This window comes from Odontesthes bonariensis, chromosome 22 (assembly GCF_027942865.1).
Source record: "Odontesthes bonariensis isolate fOdoBon6 chromosome 22, fOdoBon6.hap1, whole genome shotgun sequence".
NCBI classification, from domain to species: domain Eukaryota; kingdom Metazoa; phylum Chordata; class Actinopteri; order Atheriniformes; family Atherinopsidae; genus Odontesthes; species Odontesthes bonariensis.
In genome coordinates this window covers 30,131,186-30,154,190 of record NC_134527.1, presented here as the reverse complement: position 1 = coordinate 30,154,190, position 23,005 = coordinate 30,131,186, and the positions used below count along the sequence as shown (strand labels likewise).

The 23,005-nt window shown below is 43.0% G+C and overlaps 1 protein-coding gene across 1 annotated transcript; it reads right to left on the bottom strand.

Annotated features, from left to right (window-relative positions):
* Positions 1 to 319: 319 nt before the first annotated feature.
* On the bottom strand, positions 320 to 22,026 carry mvb12ba (multivesicular body subunit 12Ba). The gene is made up of 10 exons (XM_075455871.1): positions 21,769 to 22,026; positions 18,634 to 18,756; positions 16,848 to 16,955; positions 16,577 to 16,673; positions 16,287 to 16,416; positions 8,468 to 8,605; positions 7,366 to 7,460; positions 3,646 to 3,701; positions 3,335 to 3,394; positions 320 to 2,606 (listed from the first exon to the last, which is right to left on the bottom strand). Exons 2-10 carry the CDS (start codon positions 18,742 to 18,744, stop codon positions 2,520 to 2,522), a joined length of 882 nt encoding a protein of 293 aa, XP_075311986.1. The 5' UTR covers positions 18,745 to 18,756; positions 21,769 to 22,026; the 3' UTR covers positions 320 to 2,519.
* Between the last annotated feature and the right edge of the window lie 979 nt (positions 22,027 to 23,005).

The window sequence follows — 23,005 nt, the reverse complement described above, 5'->3', positions numbered from 1 at the left end:
AGGCCTTCTGTCCAACATCAGAGTCTGACCTCACAGATGAGCTTCTGGAAGAATGGTCAAATATTCCCATAAATACTCCTAAACCTTGTGGAAAGCTTGCCCAGAAGAGTTGAGGTTGTTATAGCTGGAAAGGGTGAGCCGACGTCATATTAAACCCTCTGGATTCGCAGATGAAATACTTTTGGCAATATAGTGTATAATCCACTCCAAAAATCTATCTAAACTGCAGGTTACTACAACAAAATATATTAGGTTAGCCAAAATTAAAATATAGCAACTTTAAATTGCATAACAGTCAACAGTTAAAAAAACAAAACGGTACGCGAGTAAATTTTATTTTGTACCATATTAACACAAAAGCCCAGCAGTTTGGGGGATTTGATCAGCTTACACCGCAGTATATTCACAACAGCTTCACCTCTTTGCATGGGCCACTACACTCCCAATGTTTGAATAGATTAGGACTTGAATACCATTTGTAATAACACACAATTCAATGCAAAAGCTTACTTTTACAGTAAGGGCCAATATCGAGTTATCTGTATTTAAAAAAAGAATCAGTTAAAACTGAGTGATAATAATAAGGATAATCATCATCATCTTCAAAGAACAAATTCAAACTTTAGATCATGGAATTCATTTAATCAGTTTAATAAAACTTCCTCACAATACAAATTCCACTGATGCCGTTTTGTTCATAGACAATAAAACCTATTTATGAACTGAAATCTGAGACTTATGTTCATTAACCTACAAAAATAATTTCTTGAAACCTCTCACCACTCATCATGTTACTATACATGCAAACTAACAGATACATTTAAACAGGATTATTTGTTATTAGTGAGCTATTCAATGTTTCATCAAAATTGTCTGGAAGTGAATACTACAGCTAAGAATCGATACACCTTTAGCTTAACAAAGAGCAGGCAGAAAAAGTCACTTTGATCATTTCACCCAGTTAATCGTGTCAGCAGTGCATTTAACAATTCGATAATATACATTACTGAAAACAAAATGGAGCCTTTCAGACAATATGGTCACAATACTGAATAAACTAATAAATTAGACAAACACCAACTTCAAGCAAAAGGAGTATTCCATGTGTTAATGAGTTGAAATATTGCAGAATGCCAACAATCTCTGTAACATACTCATGAAATATTTGGGGTGATTAACAAAAAAATACATTTGTCCAAGTCTTTATCAAAATCCCAGATGGCATCTTTGTATAAACAAGAAGGAAAAGGCATCCAAATGCAGACTCAGCTGGATGGAGATATATATATATATATATTCCTACAAGATAATTAGACATGAACTCAGATAATTCTGGGTTGGTAGTGGTCTGAAGGAGTTATGGGTTTAAAAAAACAACAACTAAAAAAAACAAACTGAATTTAATAAGACAGACTTCCAAAAGTGAAGCTAAAAAAACATTTTAAAGAGCAGCAGTGAACCGAGCTGAACAGGATGGACACACTGTGGGCGGGTTTGCCCACCTCTAACCTCTGTACTCTAACAGAGAGCACGTTTGTCCTCCTGTTTAACATTATCCGCAAAAAGGAAGTTAAAACAACACATTTGGTCATGTAACAATGAAAATAAAACTGGATATTCTTTAACAGGGCTCTTAAATGCTTATATTCAGAGTTATGTAAAGTGAGGTATTGAAGAAGATGATGTATTGGTGTGGTATCTCTGATGTTAATACCCACACCAACTTATTTGAGCTGTGGTTGACAAATATTACAACAATGGTGAGTGTAGAGCAGCGGTGTGAGCCATGTTCACACCGCTGAGCAGTAACAGTGGTTCCATATAAAGGCTGCTGGCTCACGAACAAACAAAGTGAAGTAGTGGTTAAAAGAATATCTGAGACAAACGGGAAGCACACTGAAATTCCCAAACACAAAGTTCACTTACAGTAACACCAATATACGATAAGAACATTGAGAGAACAATGGATTCAATCCCAAATAAGACCATAACAAGCTTAACAACAGAATCCAGAATGCAATACTTTCTTTTTTAAATGATAGCGCATGAACTGCCCTCCTGCTGCTTTCTTTCAGTCCAGAGCAGCAGGTATGTTACAAGGAGGAAAAATATGACATTATGTTTACTTCAAAGAGCAAATGCCCTGCAACACAATTTCCTGCCCCTGTAGCCTTTTACCTTGTGGCAGATGTATTTGTAGTAGAAGGGAGCTAAGCTAATGCTTTAAAAATGAGAAATGTATACGAGTGAGATTCCTCTGCATTTCTTTCAGCAAAAACTAAACTAAACTTTTTAGTCCTACAATTCCACCCATAATATTGTACGCCGTGGTTAAAAGTTTACCCACTGGATTTTTCATTTAAACAGCATGAATATCAGACACTGCAACAATATGCCACATTTTACGCTCACTTGCTCCTCCACTGTAAGGTTGTGTGGTGAGAAGGGGAGTCGCTGTGCATCATTGGCAGGTTCTCAGTAGCTGTATACAGGATTCCACTGGGAAGAGAAGGGGGAACTCAGGCCTCGGAGCTCAGGGAGGTCCGTGTTGGACTGGGAGGGAGCCGAGCTGCTGCACTGTGCTCAGTTCGGAAACTGTAATCATACTGATAATGGAAAAGTAAAAGGTTATTAAGTTGTATTATGGTCTGCCCGTAGGCAATCCATCCTTCACTGAATGGAACTTTTATTAAGTCCCTGCGAAAAAGCCAGTAACTCAGAACAATGATTTACAGTGCCACTGTGACCCCTGGTGGGCAGAATATGTTATTCCAGGAAAACCTTCACTGTTTAGTATTCATGTTGCTATAGGCCCAGCCTGCTGGGGGGCCTCATCTGTCACACCTTTCCTCACTTTACTCTCTTTTTCCCCTGTTTAATTTCCCAAATGATATTATGTACATGTGACATTATTGTGTCATTAACTCGTGTATCCCTGTTCCAACAGGTATCCTTTGAATGGTGTTACAGTGTTTGTTGTCCCCTCTTTTCTGTCCTCTCAAACCCCAGCTGGTGGAGGTGGATGGCCACCCTTCCTGGTTCTGGTTCTGCCAGAGGTTTCTTCCTGTTAGAAGGGAGTCGTTTCTCTCCACAACAGGCACGCTCAGGACGGGAGATTGGACTGAAGACAAGTTTTCAGTGCAATCTGTTGGTTTCCTTAGCTAGGAAATTGTTTTTGAATGTATATGAATGAATTGGATTATTTTTAATTGAATTATGATTACAATGAATTGGACTCCAATTGGTTTGAATTGGACTTTATTATCTAAGTGCTTTGAGATGACATTTGTTGTAATTTGGCACTATATAAACTGAATTGAATTTGTTCACCCACCTCTTTCTCAATTTCAGCCAGCGACTTGATTGTAATGCCCATCAGATCCACCTGCTGCAGCTGCACGTAGAGCACATATGGTATGTTAGGCGTCACGTCATGAGAACAAGTTCAACCTCAAGTCTTACAAATCTTACATTTGAACTTAATACTAGTCACAAACAATTTCAGCACTGGTGTCGGCAGTTGCACATGACACCTTGTACATTCATTTCATACTGATAAAACTATATTTAGAATACAAAACCTTACGAAAATGCGAGTAGTGGACACTAGATGTGTTGAATTACTCTGTTGTTGTAGCTACTTACATCAGAAGATGCGCAGACAAACTTCTCAGAGATCATAAACGGCACTCCATCCATTGCTGAAGAAGACAGTTCAAAGAAATGTGACATGAACAAAGCAGAAAGAACAAATGTATGGTTATGATATAAAAATGTCAAAGAAAATATTTAATCAAACTAATATTAGATAGCATAATGATGATTTTTAGACACCACAGTTATATGAATATATACCAAGGTTTTAGTATTTACAGACAAACTGTAGGCGCCTGGACAAACTGGTGAAAAAGGCTGGTTCTGTTGTAGGCAGAAGGCTGCAGCCTCAGTGCTGTGGTGGAAATGATATTCTGTTCTGGAGAATAATAAACATCCTCTCCACAGCACCCTGCAGGACAGAGGAGCAGCTGCAGTGAGAGGCTGCAGGACTGAGAGCTTCAGGAGGTCCTTTGTCCCCACAGCCAGAAGGCTTTTTAACAGGGACTGCTGACTTCTTCTCAAATTGATTCATTTATGTATGTATGTATTTATTTATAATAACTATTATTGTTGTTATTGTTCTAATATACAATCATTGTAAAACATTGAGCTACTTGACTAATTTTGAATTCCTCCCACTGAGGGTTGAATAAAGTATTTTTCTATTCTAGTACCAGGACATCATAAATATAATCGGGTTTTACTGGTAAATACAGCCTTTGATGATCGAGAACACATGACATATTACACTGTTTTTGTGTGTGAAAAACTAAGTGAACCCTTACTGCTTCCACAGGAACTAAGAGGGTAAGTAGCAGCCAGCTGCTGCTGATCAATGCTCTGATTAACTGATCATCAGGCAGTGTGAGCACCTCTATAAAAGCAGAAGTTCTGTCAGTTTGCTGCTCTGCAGCATTCAGGTGTGTGTTAACACAATGCCAAGGAGGAAAGACATCAGCAAAGATCTCAGAGAAGCAGCTGTTGCTGCCCATCAACCTGGGAAGGGTTATAAGGCCATTTCCAAACTATCTGGAGTCCATCGTTCTACAAAGAGAAAGATTCTTCACAAGTGGAAAACATTCAGGACAGCTGTCAATCTGCCCAGGAGTGGACGTCCCAGCAAGGTCACCCCAAGGTCAGAAACCCAAGAGCTACATCTCAGACTCTGCAGGCTTAAGTTAGCATGTTAAAGGATAAAGGTCACCCCAAGAGCTACATCTCAGACTCTGCAGGCCTCAGTTAACAAGCTAAAGGTTAAAGTTCACCCCAAGGTCAGAAACCCAAGAGCTACATCTCAGACTCTGCAGGCCTCAGTTAACAAGCTAAAGGTTAAAGTTCACCCCAAGGTCAGAAACCCAAGAGCTACATCTCAGACTCTGCAGGCCTCAGTTAGCATGTTAAAGGTTAAAGGTCACCCCAAGAGCTACATCTCAGACTCTGCTGGCCTCAGTTAGCATGTTAAAGGTTAAAGGTCACCCCAAGAGCTACATCTCAGACTCTGCTGGCCTCAGTTAACAAGCTAAAGGTTAAAGTTCACCCCAAGGTCAGAAACCCAAGAGCTACATCTCAGACTCTGCAGGCCTCAGTTAACAAGCTAAAGGTTAAAGTTCACCCCAAGGTCAGAAACCCAAGAGCTACATCTCAGACTCTGCAGGCCTCAGTTAGCATGTTAAAGGTTAAAGGTCACCCCAAGAGCTACATCTCAGACTCTGCTGGCCTCAGTTAACAAGCTAAAGGTTAAAGTTCACCCCAAGGTCAGAAACCCAAGAGCTACATCTCAGACTCTGCAGGCCTCAGTTAGCATGTTAAAGGTTAAAGGTCACCCCAAGGTCAGAAACCCAAGAGCTACATCTCAGACTCTGCAGGCCTCAGTTAGCACGTTAACCCACATCAAGAACAGACTGGAACGCAGCGTGCGAACAGCCAGACGTCTAACGGGCCTTTAACAGGAGCCCCTGTGTGTTCTGCAAGATGGCAGATCCAGGGAGAGGGCTGGAAGGATAGTGGGAGACCCATCCCACCCAGCACACTCCCTGTTTACAACCCTCCCATCAGGCCGCAGGTTTAGCCAAGACCAAAAACACCAGACACCTGAACCGTTTTTTTCCCCCAGGGCATCACCCTCCTAAACAAACCATCCAAGTCACCCCCCACCATTCCCAAAGACAGTTGAAATAACAGTAGCACTCTCCCCCACCTCTGTATGCACATCCACAGAAATATCCACTTCTTGTCTACAATATTTATTCCTGCCATCTTGGTTATGTTTCCGGTCATATCATTCTGTACATATCTCACCTCAATTGTATATATTTTTTTCAAAGGCCCAACTTCTTTTTTACTTGTCTCTGCTATGTGAACTTTTATTTAATGTTCTGCACAGCAGCAGATCTACAACAGAATGTGTCAAAAAGAAAAGAATCAAGGTGTTGCAATGGTCCAGTCAGAGTCCAGACCTCAGCCTGACTGAGCTGTGCAGAAACCAATGCTGCAGACCTCAATGAGCTGAAGCAGCGCTGGAAAGAAGAGTGGGCCAAGATTCCTCCTCAACCATGAGAGAGACTGAGAACGTCCCACAGGAAACCATTACTTCAGCTCACTGCTACTGAAGCTGCTGCTATAAGTGTACTTCTACTTCTAGTACTTCTTAAATGAAATGAAAAGGATACTTTTCATTCTGGATTCATTTCTGCTGGATCAGGGGTTTGCTTAGTTTTTCATACTGGTTTGTTAGTCAATGTTAGTTACAGCCGTTTGGCTGAGTTGTTGTTACAGAGAAAATGACAGAGCGTAATATGTCAAGTGTTCATTCCAGGTTATATTTACTGCATTTTATGATTTTTTTTTTAAATAATCTTACTCTCTACTCTTTTCATGACATCAACCTGACATTCCTGCAACGACAATGCTAATGTTTGAAGCTCCTTTCAAACGTGAGGCATATAGCAGTAATGGCGTTATCAATCTCGTAAAGTGATGCCATTTATTTCACTTTAATGTTAATGTTCCTCACGCTTCAGACATGCCTGTGAAAGTGAGAGGTGGATGCAAGTAGCTGAAAATACCCCGTTTCCACATGTTTATACTGAAAAGTCAGCCTTATGTTGTCAGAGTTTAATTGCACTACAGTGTATTCGTAACCAATTCTCGAAAAATGTATTATTTTATCTAATTTGAGGAAACGGTCTTCTTACCACTGTTGTACTAATGTCTTTCTAACTCATTTAAGATTGACACTGGAGCCCAGCCAACTTTGACCAGTGATGACTTTTTTAACTGCATTGTTTGTCCAGCAAACAAGGTGGGCAACATTGATCATTTTTTTTTGGAAAAACCTGGTCTGATTAGGAAAGACAGAATCATCCCCCTTTCAATGGGGCAGCTCTCATATTTAAATATATGTATTGGCAAACCAACACCATGACAACCCAGGGTTGAGACTAGGAAGCAGACCAACAGTCTCAGACTTCTCTGCAACTTCCCCCTGCTGCCACCTTCTGAAAACCCCAATGATGCTTAATGTCATTGACTGAGAAAAACAAACGTATCTTTTTTTTTTTTTAAAGTCCGTTTTGCTGTTCCACAAATTGTGTGACCAACAAAAAACATTTGATATGACTACCAATATTACAGGTGTCATCAAATGAACCAGCACAGAAATCTTTAAGATAGCTACTTTAAAGTTATGCTAAGGACAATTTTGGAACACAGGTGGCACATTTTAAAAGATTCTTTTGGAAGTTAAAAGCACAATAGATTATTGCTGACCGGAGATAGCATACAGGTTGGAGTTCTGGTGCTCATAGTCTGGTCTGGTGGTGTTCTTGCCTCTGAAGCTGGCAGGTAGGGTCATGGAGATATGCCTTGGAACAAGCAAATATAAAGACAAATTTATTTAAAAAAATATCGTGAATCTGTTTAGTTCAATGAAGAAAAATATTAAAGATAAACATCTATCAACTGCTACTGTATGTTCAAATAGATCCAATGTTTAGTGCCATATCTTTAAGATTCTTTTGGTCAAGAACAAACAACTTGTTTGACACCTCTTATACATCGTTGTGTAAGAGTGATAAATGTTGCCAGATTGTCAGAAGTGGACATTTCCCCCACTCACAAAGTATCCCATACAGCAGTTCACTTCAGCATGGCGTCTTCCCAGTCATCCTACCTGTGTTTAACTTGGGGGTCTCTCAGTATGCGCTCTTATCTGGATACTTGGATTTTTGTGTATTTGTGTAATGGATTTAGTTGCAGCAGAAGCACTGTTCCGGTTAAAAGTACATAACTAGACAAGAACACTGCAAATATCCAGATTTGCAGGCTACTTGCTCTGCTTATGCGGAGGAAGCTCAGTGGCTGTATTGACCTCCTGGTCAGCACAAGTCTATCCCAGCAACCACAGCCTCGTCTCAGCTAGTGCTTCTTTTACCGCCAATTATGCATCTTGAGCAAATTTTGGAGGCAATTTAGATCCTACCATGTATGTATGAATAAGTGACAAAAAAAAAAAGAAAAGAAAAAAAAAGGCTCAATTGAGCAAGCTTTCTAAGCCACATTCAGAACTGGACATTTCAATTTTATACGGTAGATAGGTAAATAAGGGAGTTACTAAACAATATTCTATACTATTTGTCTTTGCTTTGTCACTGCTGTTTTTCTGTTCTCACAAAATGCTGTAATCTAAAGATACATATGTTTCCTTTTCTAGAGGGAAGGATAATCCAGGACAATCCTCTTTTCTTGATTAAGGGCTGAGCTGAGAGTTTATCAATATGCACAAATGCAAGATGACATATGATACATATGAACGACATGAAACAGTGACAAGAAATCGGACATGTGAGTACAAACATTAGACTTGGCATACTTGGGCATAGGAGCTGCTGGGACTGGGGCGGTGGAGGAGTTCACATTTTGGATGTTATTTGTTGTTGGCGTATGGGTGGAGTCCTGAGCACGAGGAACGTTCCCCATGCGATACCATATTCCCATGTTGTTGAGCTCTCTGTCAAAAAACATTACAAGTGTTAAGAGCAGTAAAGACTTCAGAAGGCAATGTCCACTTTACTCCTGCTAATCCAATACGTACCAGTCAAAATTCTGTACATACACTTATTCAAAATTAATGGATAGGTGTGTACAAACAATGGGCCTCATGCAACAAAAGGATAGTAGATTTGCATACTCCACGCCCAAAATAATACCAAATAAGGCTGTGCTTCCTCTCTCCTGTGCCAGGAAGTGTTGAGTCATGAGAATGGCATCAAGACGCAAAAAGAACAACTTTAGGGGCTCTGAGATTGAAGTTCTGCTTTTAGAGATCCAGAAAGGAAAATCTGTCATTTTTAGCAGTGTCAGCAGTGGAATTACGGGACCTGCTAAAGCCAAGAAATGGGAAGTTATTACGAGTGCTGTTAATTCTGTGTCACCTGAAGTTCATAATGTCACCGAAATAAAAAAAGAAATGGTTTGATATGAAAATGCCTTTAAGAAAAAAACTTCTCGCCATGGCCAGGCGCTCGATGACTGCAACTAAAGCTGTGCAATCAGTTGTTGCCTCATCATGATGGCTCTTTGATGGGCCGGTCCATGAGGGGGGTCTTCTGGCACCACACCTTCTGCTCTGCCTGGGCTGGTTCAGGTGGAGACCCTCGTTCATGGCAATATTGTGCAAATCTGGCATGCCTTCTCTGGGCTATAGAGCAGTTTGCCCCCCGCTGTATGGAGACACACCCACCTGGCATTCAGCTCAGTGGTGCTTTGATGCGTATATGTGTGCAGTCTATTGCTCCGATTATGATTGGCAGTCCAGCCACGGCATGAAAGTCCCTCTTAATTTGTACTTGTTGGACAGCGGTGTATGGGAATCTGATGTCTCCAATCTCCCTCTGAAAGGTTCCAGTGGCCAAAAATCCAAGGGTGGTGAGGACCTGGACGTGTGGTGGAATTGGGTTTGATCGGTGTGTTTCTCTCTGGAGTTGTAGCTACAACAAGCTGCATATTTGCAGCAGCACAGTCCTTTCAGCCATTTGTGCGTCTCTGCAAGGATATCTACACAGTCTCGGAACACACGCTCTCTTTCAAGAGCCTGACGCGCCAAGGCATACAAAAGTTGCAAGTCAGCCGCTGGTTACACTTCCCATTGACCTTGTTATATACGGAGTCAAATTAACCTTCAATTAGTGCATAATTTAAGTTAAACAGAATAATGTCAGCGTAATAATGGGGTGTAATGTATATATTTATTTATGATTGCTTCAAAGTAATCAAATATAGCTACAATCCATTAGTCAAGCAAACTTGATCAGAATAACAGCGGACTATTTTACGTGACTCCTATGACAGGTCTGGATCACGAATTAATTCTGTTCGTACCTGAAAGAAAACTTAATATACCAAAAAAATTGGTGAATGCGCAAATTCTCTTAAATCACTCGTATGCACGACTTACAGGTGGGGTATGAGATGTTTTCTGGAGCATTTTTTATCATATTGTCTGAAAACCTCCTTACGACCCCATTGCACCCACTAAAATAGAATGTTTGGAAAAAATTTTCCATTGTCCATTGTAGAGGGTGTAGCAAGAGGAAATGTCTGACCATTAGAAGTAATGATGAGAGTTACTTCTATTGGATTCTGACATGCCAATCAACCGTCAGCCCCCCTCCCCCCTTCCCCCTGCGCGTTCACAGACTCGTGATTAGTTCATGTGTTTTGAAGGTGTGGTTTCGAGGGGTGGGCTGAAAGGAGAGGCAAGGTTGTGTATTTTCAAAAATATAGCTTGCAGGAACCGTTTTTCCAAGATCTCATACCCCACCTATAAGAACAAATCTGTGCGTACGAGTGGTTCTTTAATGAGGCCCAATGAGTGCTACTACATGTGTTTGAGGGTAGACGGGCCTTGATGTGGTGCAGCCTCTCAAAGTATTTCATGACAACCAACGTTAAGGCAATAGGTCTGTAGTCATTGGGACACTTTGGGGTAAGAGTCTTTGGGACAGGGTTGATGGCAGCTGATTTTAGGCACTCGGGAATGGTTGCCTATAGCCGCTTTCGGAAAGAGCTGTTCTAAGAACGCAGTTATCAGAACTGTCCTACTCGAATTTCGTTCTGATAACTGTCCTTCCCCAGCGGAACTGTTTCAGTCTGCATTCGCACATGAGTCGGGACCAGGTCGGGACTGATGCGGCGCGCGCAGCCGTCTGCTTCGGTGACGTGTTACGTTAGCTGTTTAGCGCCACATTCAACAACAAAACCCGGTAAAAGTAAGGAGAGAAGAAAAAACACCACAAAGAAGCTAATATGGAGAGCGGGGAGGCCACCGTGTTCATGGTCTGCATGATGGTGATATTAATCATGGACGATCACATCAGACGTCTAATATCGAGGCTGGAAGAGCACACAGAGAGAGTCAGGAGACGATACTTTTTCATTTCATGAAGGAAGAAAGGAGAGCAGAGCGCCGCAGACAAAGGAGACAACGTGTAAGTTTAACTTATTAAACACCCGCCGGTTGTGTCCGTGTTGTATGAGTAAACATTTCAGCCGTGACAGCATGACATGGGGCGTAGCTACCGACCACCAAACACCTACATCAGATGCGTTCTATAGAACCCTGAAAAGACCCAACCTCGGAGAAGGAGCTAAATGGTTATAGGAACTAAGGGAGATGGTCCCGAGTTCCTGTATGTCCGAATGCGGGAGAAAACGGCCCTGCAGATTAAAAGGTTATTAAAACTGCCAAAGGTTCCTACAGTCCGAAAGCGGCTTATGACAGTGAGAGGTTGAACAACCTGGTCAGGACTCCCAATATCTGGCCAGCAAAGGCACAGAGTACTTTTTTGAGTACACTATCCGGTCCGGCTGCTTTCCCGGTGTTCACAGTCTTCAGCACCTGTCCAACCTGGTGTTCCTGGAGTGTGAGTGTGCTGTGACTGGAGGTCTGTGGTGGCCGTGCAGCTGTGTGTGGAGACCATGCCTTGTGGCGGGGGAAAGAAATTATTCAATTCCTCAGCCAGCAATGTATCAGCAATGGTAGTGATGGGTGTGGAGCCTTTGTAGTTGGTGAGGTTCTGTGGCCCCTGCCATACCGGCCGTGGGTTGTTGTTGATGAGATGGTCCTCCACTTTCCTCTTATGAGCCGCCTTAGCAGCTTTGATGCCTCTCCACAGCTTTGCCCTCACCATGCTGTACTGTTCTCTGTCACCTGACTTGAAGGGAGAATTCCATGTTCTAAGGAGTGTCCGGACATCCGTGGTCATCCATGGTTTTTGATTGGGGTAGATCTGGATGCGCTTCTCCACTGTAACACTGTAAATGCAGTTCTTCCCTCTGGTGGAGCACTGTACGTACTGTACAAAGTTAGGGAGCACAGTCTTAAGGCAAGCTTGGTTAAAGTCCCCAGCAACAATGAAAGCTCCCTCTGGATGAGCCTGCATTTGTTTGGTAATGGTGGCGTACAGCTGAGAGAGCGCAATGCTAACATTAGCATCTGGAGGGATATCAGGCACACTCAGGACGGGAGATTGGACTGAAGACAAGTTTCGGTGCAATCTGTTGGTTTCCTGAGCTAGGAAATTGTTTTTGAATTGGCTCTATATAAATTAATTATTTTGAAAATAATTATGATTACAATGAATTAAACTCCAATTGGCTTGAATTGGACTATAATTCAGTTTTATTCATATAGCACCAAATACAACAAATGTCATCTCAAGGCACTTAAATAGTATAGTCCAATTCAAGCCAATTGGAATTCAATTCATTGTAATCATAATTATACTATACTATTTGACAAATGTCATCACCTTGAGATGACATTTGTTGTAATTTTGCGCTATATAAATAAACTTAATTGAATTGAATATACACAGCAGCAATGATTACTGTTGTGAGCTCTCTGGGCATGTAAAAGGGTCCACAGTGTACAGTCATTACTTCCAGATCGGGAGAGCAGTGTGGGTGTATGACCCTACTGCTTGTACACCAGTCCATATGAACATGAATACGGAGCCCCTCTCCTCTGCTCTTACCAGAGCTTTTAGTCTTGTCGAAGCGGTGCATGGAGCAGCCGGTTAGCTGAATGGCCGAGTTCGGGACGAGCAGCTGTAGCCAGGTTTTGGTGATAATCATCAAACTGCAGTCACGGATGTTTCGGTTGTTTGCCATCAGTAACTCCAGTTCGTCAGTTTTGTGGACGATGGACCTGGCATTTGTGAGGAGGATGCTTGGTAGCGAGGAATGGTAGGGCTGTTTCCTTAGCCGTACTAGTAAGCTGCCCCTGCAGCACTCTCTCCAGAGTCTCTTAGGTCTGACAACGACCCAGGGTGTGCCTGGCGATCATGCCATGTCCAGTGGAATTCTGGGGAGGCCCTGGTAATCCATCGTAAATTCCACACAACACCAGAATCCCACAATCATCAGCATAGCTGGGGTGTAGATGTGTTTTATCTCACTCAAACACACTTGTACAAACAAAAACATCCATGTCATTACCAAAACTATACACCGAAACCGAGAGCTCAGAGCCGCTGCATCCTTGCGCGCCGCCATCTTTCAAAACCCTCAGAATACAGGCTCCAAAACATTATGTTAGATTTCTGACTGAAAATCTTTGAAAGGGTGCAAAGATCCCATTCAGGACAGCAGCCTTGAAGTTAAAGGATAAGACCGTTTTTTTGACATTGGGCCCTTGATTTCACATTATAACATGATGTTCTACTCACCCCTGCTTGTTATTGGTCATTTGGAGCTGTTCCGAAGATATTCGAGAGGCGTCTGGATGCTCTCTTGAGATATTCGGCCATGAAACGGTTTCCTATGGGCAACGTTATACAGGCACAAACTATGCTGTTTATAATTTATTAATTACTGTACACTAGCACTGATAACGTGGAGGTGCGTCGCTTACTTAAAAAAATCCGGGTTACTAATTTTGAATTTTAGCCGAATGAATAAATAGGCAGCAGGTCTGTGGGCTGCCTGTGGCAGTAGCACGACGATGACGTCAGTAACACCCACTTTACGACAAAAAAAATCAAAATTACAGTAACCCGGATTTTTTTAAGTAAGCGACGCACCTCCACGTTATCAGTGCTAATGTACAGTAATTAATAAATTATAAACAACATAGTTTGTGCCTGTATAAGCTTGCCCATAGGAAACCGTTTCATGGCCGAATATCTCAAGAGAGCAGCCAGACGCCTCTCGAATATCTTCGGAACAGCTCCAAATGACCAACAACAAGCAGGGGTGAGTAGAACATCATGTTATAATGTGAAATCAAGGGCCCAATGTCAAAAAAACGGTCTTATCCTTTAAGATATTCATTTTGCTAGTGCCCAAAAACTATTGGCAGTATTCGGCAGTAAAAAGTATTGGCAGCCATGTTAAATATTTTGTCACCGAGGTGCCGTCAATTCAGGCAATCTGGGCATGTCAAAGAAGAAAAGTGGCAATTTGTATCAATTTGTTCAAAGTATTGAATGATTATATAAGAATACATACTAAAGTAAAGTATGGAGTGAGTGCTATGTTGGAAACGTGGCATTACCTTTTCTGTTGCTATGAGCCACTTTCTCTTAAACAGAACAATGGCTTGCGGTGTATTTTAAGGATGTGCAGCTAAATCATTCCAAGATCTCAACCTGTGTACTGTATAAGTTCAGCTCTATCTCAGTCTACCCAAACCATACCTTGATATGAGCTTGCGTTAGTGAGAACATGACGCAGATATATTCTGTGTTTGGTATGCGTTGTCATCGGGGGCAGTGCCTCTGGACTGGCAGATCGGGGTGGTGGTCCCCCTCTTTAAAAAGGGGGACCGGAGGGTGTGTTCCAACTATAGGGGGTTCACACTCCTCAGCCTCCCTGGTAAGGTCTATTCGGGGGTACTGGAGAGGAGGATCCGCCGGATAGTCGAATCTCAGATCCAGGAGGTGCAGTGTGGTTTTCGTCCTGGCCGTGGAACAGTGGACCAGCTCTATACCCTCGGCAGGATCCTGGTGGGTGCATGGGAGTTCGCCCAACCGGTCTACATGTGTTTTGTGGACTTGGAGAAGGCGTTCGACCGTGTCCCTCGGGGACTCTTGTGGGGGGTGCTCCGGGAGTATGGAGTGCCGGACTTCTTGATATGGGCTGTTCGGTCCCTGTTTGTTCCGGTGCCAGAGTTTGGTCCGCATTGCCGGCAGTAAGTCGGACATGTTTCCTGTGAGGGTTGGACTCCGTCAGGGCTGCCCTTTGTCACCGATTCTTTTCAGAATTTTTATGGACAGAATTTCTAGGCGCAGCCAGGGCGTTGAGGGGGTCCGTTTTGGCGACCTCAGAATCGGGTCTCTGCTTTTTGCGGACGATGCGGTTCTGTTGGCGTTGTCAGGCCGTGACCTTCAGCTCTCACTGGAGCGGTTTGCAGCCGAGTGTGAAGCGGCTGGGCTGACCATCAGCACCTCCAAATCCGAGACCATGGTCTTCGGCCGGAAAAGGGTGGAATGCTCTCTTCGGGTCGGGAATGAGATCCTTCCCCAAGTGGAGGAGTTCAAGTATCTCGGGGTCTTGTTCACGAGTGAGGGACGAATGGAGCGGGAGATTGACAGACGGATCGGTGCGGCGTCTGCAGTGATCGCGAATACAAGCGGCCGAAATGAGTTTCCTCCGCAGGTTGTCTGGGCTCTCCCTTAGAGATAGGGTGAGAAGCTCGGTCATCCGGGAGGGGCTCGGAGTAGAACCACTGCTCCTCCGCATCCAGAGGAGTCAGATGAGGTGGCTTGGGCATCTGGTGAGAATGCCTCCTGGACGCCTCCCCGGTGAGGTGTTCCGGGCCCGTCCCACTGGGAAGAGGCCCCGGGGAAGACCCAGGACACGTTGGAGGGACTATGTTTCTCGGCTGGCCTGGGAACGCCTCGGAGTCCCCCCAGAAGAGCTGGAGGAAGTGGCCGGGGACAGGGACGTCTGGGCTTCTCTGCTTAAGCTGCTGCCCCCGCGACCCGACCCCCGGACAAGCGGCAGATAATGGATGGATGGTATGCGTTGTTGTTTACTGTTTATGTTGTGTATCATTGGTGGCTGGATATCAAACTGCCCTCTGGTAATAATAAAGATATTTTAAACCTTAGAATAGAAATTTGGGCTGAACAGTAAAAATCTTTTTCCTTACTGCCATTTCAAATCTTTTCCTCCAATGTACTTTTCCTGGGCCAGTATGGGAAATACTTTCTGTTGGTCATGGTTGTTTTTGTTGGATGAATTGGATTTTATTTCTACAATACCTCTGTCCAGTTACCTGCAGAAATTTGTTTTTAGATAATCTTCATCATCATGAAAAGGCTGTGAAATCCACTAAATATAAAATGTATAAAATATTATATTGATCACACAGTAATTCTAAATTTAAAAAAAAAAAGTTAAAGAAATTATTATTTAAATTGCAGCCAGTGCATCTTTAATTCTTAAACAATCATAATCACATATGCACTACTGCCCTGAACAGAGGTTTCTAACAGAAGCTCTTTGTACATTCACTACCACTTTAAAAGAGTTTGAAGGTTCATCTTATCATGCAAATTGTAGTACAGTATGGCCTATGGTAAAAAAAAAATCTAAACATTTGCATCCTTATTTAGATTTTCTTCTTTGGACCAATATTTGTTCATTCTGGACCCAAAAGTTAGCATTTAATCTAAAGTGCTCACCCTATAAAGGTGTACTGAGGAGGCGCCTGCTTGGAGCGTCCCAAGATGCGAATGTCACAGATAGCTGCCTCCGTCGAGTCCCTTGGAATAAACTTGATGCAGAGTCGCCTCTTCCTGAAGGCCTGCTCCTCTGGGGAGGGATATTCATTAAAAAACATTGTCAGAGAGGTTGTTAGAATAATATGACAGTTTTAACCCATCTCTCAGAGTTAAAAAAATCTGTGTACTTTTTAGACATATTTGCCACTCGCTTTGCTGTCATCGGCGTTTGATTCAAGCTTATGACTTACGAGTGTCAACAGTCTCCTGGATCGGAATAAAGCCCACTGGCAAAGTATCTTTTATATCAATCAGCTTCATGTCCACAAGAACATTTCCTAAATGGCTCTAGAGAGAAAGTGATAAAGGAAAGGTCAGAGAGTGGCACCAATAATGACAAGGACAAGTATAATGGGCAAATACAGGTAAAGGGAGAAAATTAGCGAGGGCTGACTATAAGGAACCCAAAACTGTATGTATGCACACAGCATTGTTACTGTTTTGGTAAGAGAACTGACTTACATTTTCTTTGGAGAAAACTCTGGTGAAGCAGAGGTAACGGGTCACCTTGGATTTGAAAAGGCCATCTTTCCACAGGTCAGCATCCAGGCCATCTGTTGTTGTACATATCTGGAGGTAGAGAATTCAAGGCAGTAAGTAGCAGGGGACTGAGATAAGGGCTACAAGCATATGTGTGTCACAGCACTGTCAGGTTGATGGTTCAGATCATTGATTCATATGGGAGGGAAAACAATACAAAAGAGTATTCTAACTTGTCTCATTTCTTTTACAGGCCAAATTCCTAATGTCGCAGTTGTCTCACAACAGTGTCTATATTTAACAATTTTACGCAACTTTCTGAGGACCTATTGAGATGTATGACACTGGCTTTGGTCGAAATACTTTTTGGTTTAAGCATAGTGCCTTTTTGTCTCAGCCCTATTTTCACGGCTGTCTGTTAAGAGTTTGTTTTGAGGGGTGGAGACTTAGCAAGTGCTCCACCCCACCCACACTCAACCCTTTTGGTGAGGTCAGCTGCTACTAACCCCATTATAGTTTATCCACTGGGCTCTCATATCCTCTGAGGTTGCTGGTAAGATTGCCACTTTTCATGTAGGTGACCTGGGTTCAAATCCCCTGCATGAAAGGTACTAACTCCAGTAGGGATCCTTAGGCAAGACCCCTTACCCTACCTGTGAGTCGCTTTGGATAAAAGCATCTGCCAAATGAACATAAACATAAACATAAGATGCATACTCTTCAGTACAGCTGACAACAGAACATTTCCACCAGAAGCTGGCTTTATCCGTCTAGTAAGGGTGGATGTGAGTGGGCATGGCTCAGAGATGGAGGCTTAGCAGAGGAGGAGAGTGAACTTGACAAATGACATAATTTTGAAATGAAAATCAGAACGGCTCATTAAATGAGAAACTTTTAAACAAAGGGGAAAATACCAGGGTAGTGTTGCTGGTTACGTCAGACACCCTAATATATCAGGATGAAGGGACTTTTCCTTAGTGTGTCATCTTTAATCATTTAATCTTTTCATCTTTTGTTTCTTTTTCTTTGCTCTGCCTCTCTCTCTGTCCCCCGGTCAGATTTGGCACTATCACATGTTAAGTATTGTAACAAAAATAAATAAATAAGCATTCCTGGGCATCAAGGGGAGCATTATACGTTCATAAAGCTTCCCTTAGCAAAGCAAATGTGTTTGGCATAAATGGTATTCAGATTAGAATTCTGCTGCCATAATGCTGGACAGGACAAGGGGGAATTTAAAAAAAGAAATAAATAAATAAATTCAACTCACTGATGTTAACTAACCTACAGAGTGCTTAATGGAACGGCTCCCATCTACTTGAATGCTCTTGCAAAGGCTTTTGTCACGACTCGGTCACTCCGGTCGTCACAGGATTGTCGTCTAGCAGTGCCTACACCACGCTGAAGACAATCCAGACTCTCTTCATGTGTCGTTCCACGATGGTGGAATGACCTACCGAGCGCTAACAGGGGCGTCCCTGAATATCTTCAAGAAACTCTTGAAGACCCGGCTCTTCGGAGAGAATCTCCTATCATAAACTGACCCTGCACCTCACTCTATGCACTCCAGCTCTACACTAGAGTCTGACTGGTGGTTTCCTTCTATGTAGCTTATTGTTAGCTTTGATGCTAGCTGTAATGTTATATCCTCATTTGTAAGTCGCTTTGGATAAAAGCATCTCCTAAATGCATAAACATTACTTAGAAACAACCTTTTTTTGTTAGTATTTTACATAGTAATTAAGCAATGCTTGTTTATTTAATTTACCACATCATATCCAGTGGGGGCCCTGTTCCTGGAGGCTACTACTCCAACTCCAGTGATTGGGTCCATAGACATCTCTGGCAGAGCTTCAGAAAGGTCCCGCACCTCAGGCATCTTTGTAGTGTTCTGCAAAAACCAACATAAAATACAAATAATAATAACAACAATAATGATAACCAATCAATACCTAAATCTTCATATATACACATATTATCCGTGACCTCACAACCCAGAACTCGAGAGCATAGGTGAGGGTAGAAACGAAGATGCATCTGCAAATGAAAAGCTTCACCGTTCAACTAAGCTCCTTCTTCACAACCGCAGCTTGGTGCAGCACCCTCCTCAGTGCTGAGGAAGCCCCAATCCCTCCGTCAATCTCACGCTCCAGTTTACCATCACTTGTAAACAAGATGCCGAGGTACATAAAACTGCTCCACTTGAGGCAGAGACTCATCCCTGGCTGAGTGAGAAAACTCGAGTTTATAAGATCAGATGCTCAGTGAAAGGTAACTCTGCTAAATTCTATCACAAGTGGCTTCCCTTTCTTACATTCTTCCTCTCTCTCCCTCTTTTTTTTAATATATTTTATTTTTTTCTTTTGGCTTTATTTATACTGTGTAGCTTTAATACTTAATTAGCTGCCAGTTTGGGAGGCAGAGCCTTCAGTAATGAGGCCCCTCTCTGTGGAACCAGCTGCCAGTTTGGGAGGCAGAGCCTTCAGTTATCAGGCCCCTCTCTGTGGAACCAGCTGCCAGTTTGGGAGGCAGAGCCTTCAGTTATCAGGCCCCTCTCTGTGGAACCAGCTGCCAGTTTGGGAGGCAGAGCCTTCAGTAATGAGGCCCCTCTCTGTGGAACCAGCTAGCAGTTTGGGAGGCAGAGCCTTCAGTAATGAGGCCCCTCTCTGTGGAACCAGCTGCCAGTTTGGCAGGCAGAGCCTTAAGTTATCAGGCCCCTCTCTGTGGAACCAGCTGCCAGTTTGGGAGGCAGAGCCTTCAGTAATGAGGCCCCTCTCTGTGGAACCAGCTAGCAGTTTGGGAGGCAGAGCCTTCAGTTATCAGGCCCCTCTCTGTGGAACCAGCTGCCAGTTTGGGAGGCAGAGCCTTCAGTTATCAGGCCCCTCTCTGTGGAACCAGCTGCCAGTTTGGGAGGCAGAGCCTTCAGTTATCAGGCCCCTCTCTGTGGAACCAGCTGCCAGTTTGGGAGGCAGAGCCTTCAGTAATGAGGCCCCTCTCTGTGGAACCAGCTGCCAGTTTGGGAGGCAGAGCCTTCAGTTATCAGGCCCCTCTCTGTGGAACCAGCTGCCAGTTTGGGAGGCAGAGCCTTCAGTAATGAGGCCCCTCTCTGTGGAACCAGCTGCCAGTTTGGGAGGCAGAGCCTTCAGTTATCAGGCCCCTCTCTGTGGAACCAGCTGCCAGTTTGGGAGGCAGAGCCTTCAGTTATCAGGCCCCTCTCTGTGGAACCAGCTGCCAGTTTGGGAGGCAGAGCCTTCAGTTATCAGGCCCCTCTCTGTGGAACCTGCTGCCAGTTTGGCTTCAGGAAGCAGACACCCTCTCCACCTTTTAGATCAGGCTTAAAACTTTCCTTTTTTCACATCTTTTATTTCCTCGGAACAGCTCCTTAATAAACTCGGGCTGTCCGTCCTGTTGACTCAGACTAAACCAAACATCCAGACAACCGGCAGAGTCAGCTGGACTTTAATGGCTAAAGGGTACCGCTGTGAAAGGGGTGCACTACATTTATCGCACAAGACAAACCCGGAGCAGTTTTGTGCCCAACTTTATGTTTTCGTCATCGTCGAAAACCAGAGTTCACTTAATGCTGTGCCCTATGCACAAACAACCTGCCTACAGCTGGCAAATGTGATCCAAAGCAGTAGTTTGCCATAACAACTATTTGCATTTACTAGACAGAACAAAGTTTTATTTGAGTCAACACTGAGCTTGCTTTAAATAATCATTTTTGAATAATAATGAACTGACAGCTCCCAGGATACCAACCAAAAATCAGACACAACTCACTGACTGCTGTTTCACTGATTTGAGGTCGAAGAGCCTCTGGACTTTTTATTTTTCCATGTTGGTGCACAGTAGTTGTGCCACTGTAGTAGGCCGTTTTCTCTTTCCAAAGAGTGCAGAGGACCATTATATTAGGTCTTTGTTTTTTTAAGAAACTGGGGATGGATGTAAACACTGTGATTCGTGGAAATAAGCAATAAAAATCAACTAAATAATGTAATTGATGCAATCGATTACACTGATGCGTTATTGCAGCCTTAGTTCATGCTACTTTCAACGTAAAAACGATATAGGCCTGGCACACATGATTGAGTGTTTTTACAAGGGAAAAACTGCTTGTTGGAAAATCTTTAGGTGTATATATTCATGTTTTCTGTGTACTTTCAGGAGATAACTTTTATGACATGGGATCAGAGTTTTGCATTTTGAGAGGTGGACACTGTAGAAACTTCTGTTGCACTTTTACTGGTCTGGATGTTCTGCTCTTGGAGAAGGGTTGTGATTCCCCCTGAACAATTAGCTTTTTTGGTGAAGTTAACTACTTTGTCAAATCTGCGGCTCTGTCAAACAAACGTCAGTAAAACCTACAGAACCAACGTCAATAACTATCACAACGGGAGATACGAGTCACCTCATGGCTGCGAAAACACTGATCAGCGTAAAGCTTAATGTAGAAACTGAATATTCCAGGAATCTCCATATCACACAGGTTCAGGGTTAGCTCTGAGGTTTAGCACCAACGGTTGTTAACGGTTGGGATAACTAACCCGATGAATTGTATTAATTATATAGCTTCTGCTCTTATTCTTTTGATACCAACCACAGTTGTGGCTTAATTCTACGTCTAATTGAGACGAGTTTAGCTTAGAGACAGAGCAAACGAGCTGAGGATGTCAGCTAGCATTCAGACGAAGAGAAGCAACATATCAGCTGCGACCAACACTCAAAAGCCGTCAAATTTAACATGGACCCCGGCGGGCAACGTTATCCACAAGGAGAAATAAAGGTTTGCCAATCAAACTGTCATTACCGTATCCCACTGCTGAAACAAAAGCTGATTTACTTACACTGGAAGATACCGAATCTGAAGTAGCAGCTAATGCTAGCACACTTTGCTACTTACCCAGCGAGGCTAGTTGAATTTCACCGGTCTGTATATTTTCTTCTGTGTTCTGCTTTCTTACGCCGTCTCACAGCTTCTGGAAGATATGCATCCTTAAAATCATTCCACAATGAACTAACTGTAGCTGCTGCGTTAATATTTGCATAGTGTGTTTCCGGCTAGCGGTTTCACGGGGGTGCCATCAGGGGAGTTATTTGAGATTAATGAGATAGTGATTGAAGAGCTCCGTAACTGGAGAAGCCATTCGCTCTTCCCCGCCCCGTGACGACGCAACGAACATGGAGCATCCTGTGTCGTTTAACATGCTTTCTTCTTAAACAGATTTTTATTGGTTTTCAGCAGAAACACAAAATATACATTTTGCCATCATGTCAGTAACAAAGATAGATAAAATACAGTAAAATATTGCCATCCATCTATCCTAAGCAGACAAATCTTCCAGTTATAACTGCCCCCCATCTGCCCCCACAGTGCAAACAGGCACCCTCCTCATAATGCTAGGTTTACATCAGCCTCCCACAGAGTAAACAGTGATACATCAAGCAGACTTAATATAATTAAATATGGTCGTATGTAACTGCAAGAAAAGACCCTTACAGTTTTATATCAGGTGGGCGTGGCCATTGTACGGAAGACCCTCATCACTAGCTGAGTCAATTCGTCAGGTAGATAGTTGAGCAGAGCACCTATACCATAAGGTGACAGTAGGTGAGTTAACATTGATCCAGTTAAAAAAAAAATACATTTTCTGGCCAATAGTAGTAGTTTGTTGCATAGTTTGAACTTCATACGGGTTAGAGTCACCTCCTTTGAGGGGAGGCCGAGGATGAAGAGGCCAGGGTCCCTCCTCACCTTTGCTTGTAAGATGCCACTCAGTTCATGTGAGATCATACCCCAAAATCTTTTTATTAATTGACATTGACAGAAGTAATGGTAATATGTTCCTACCCCTCTACGACACTTGTTACACAGAGGTGAAACCTGACTAACATGCTTTCTTAACCCATAAGAACCCGGACCCATTTCTACTTCCATGAAAATTAAGGGGGCCATAACACAGACTAAATAGACCACATAGAACACATTTCTGACATTTTTTTCAAAATACCACGCCCCTCAGAGATCTGTAATGGGATATATATGTCACATTGGGCGTTAAGAACCTGGATCATTTCTCCATCAAGGAAAATGATGGGGGACATAAAACAGTCAAAGATGTGTCAGTGGGTGTTAATGG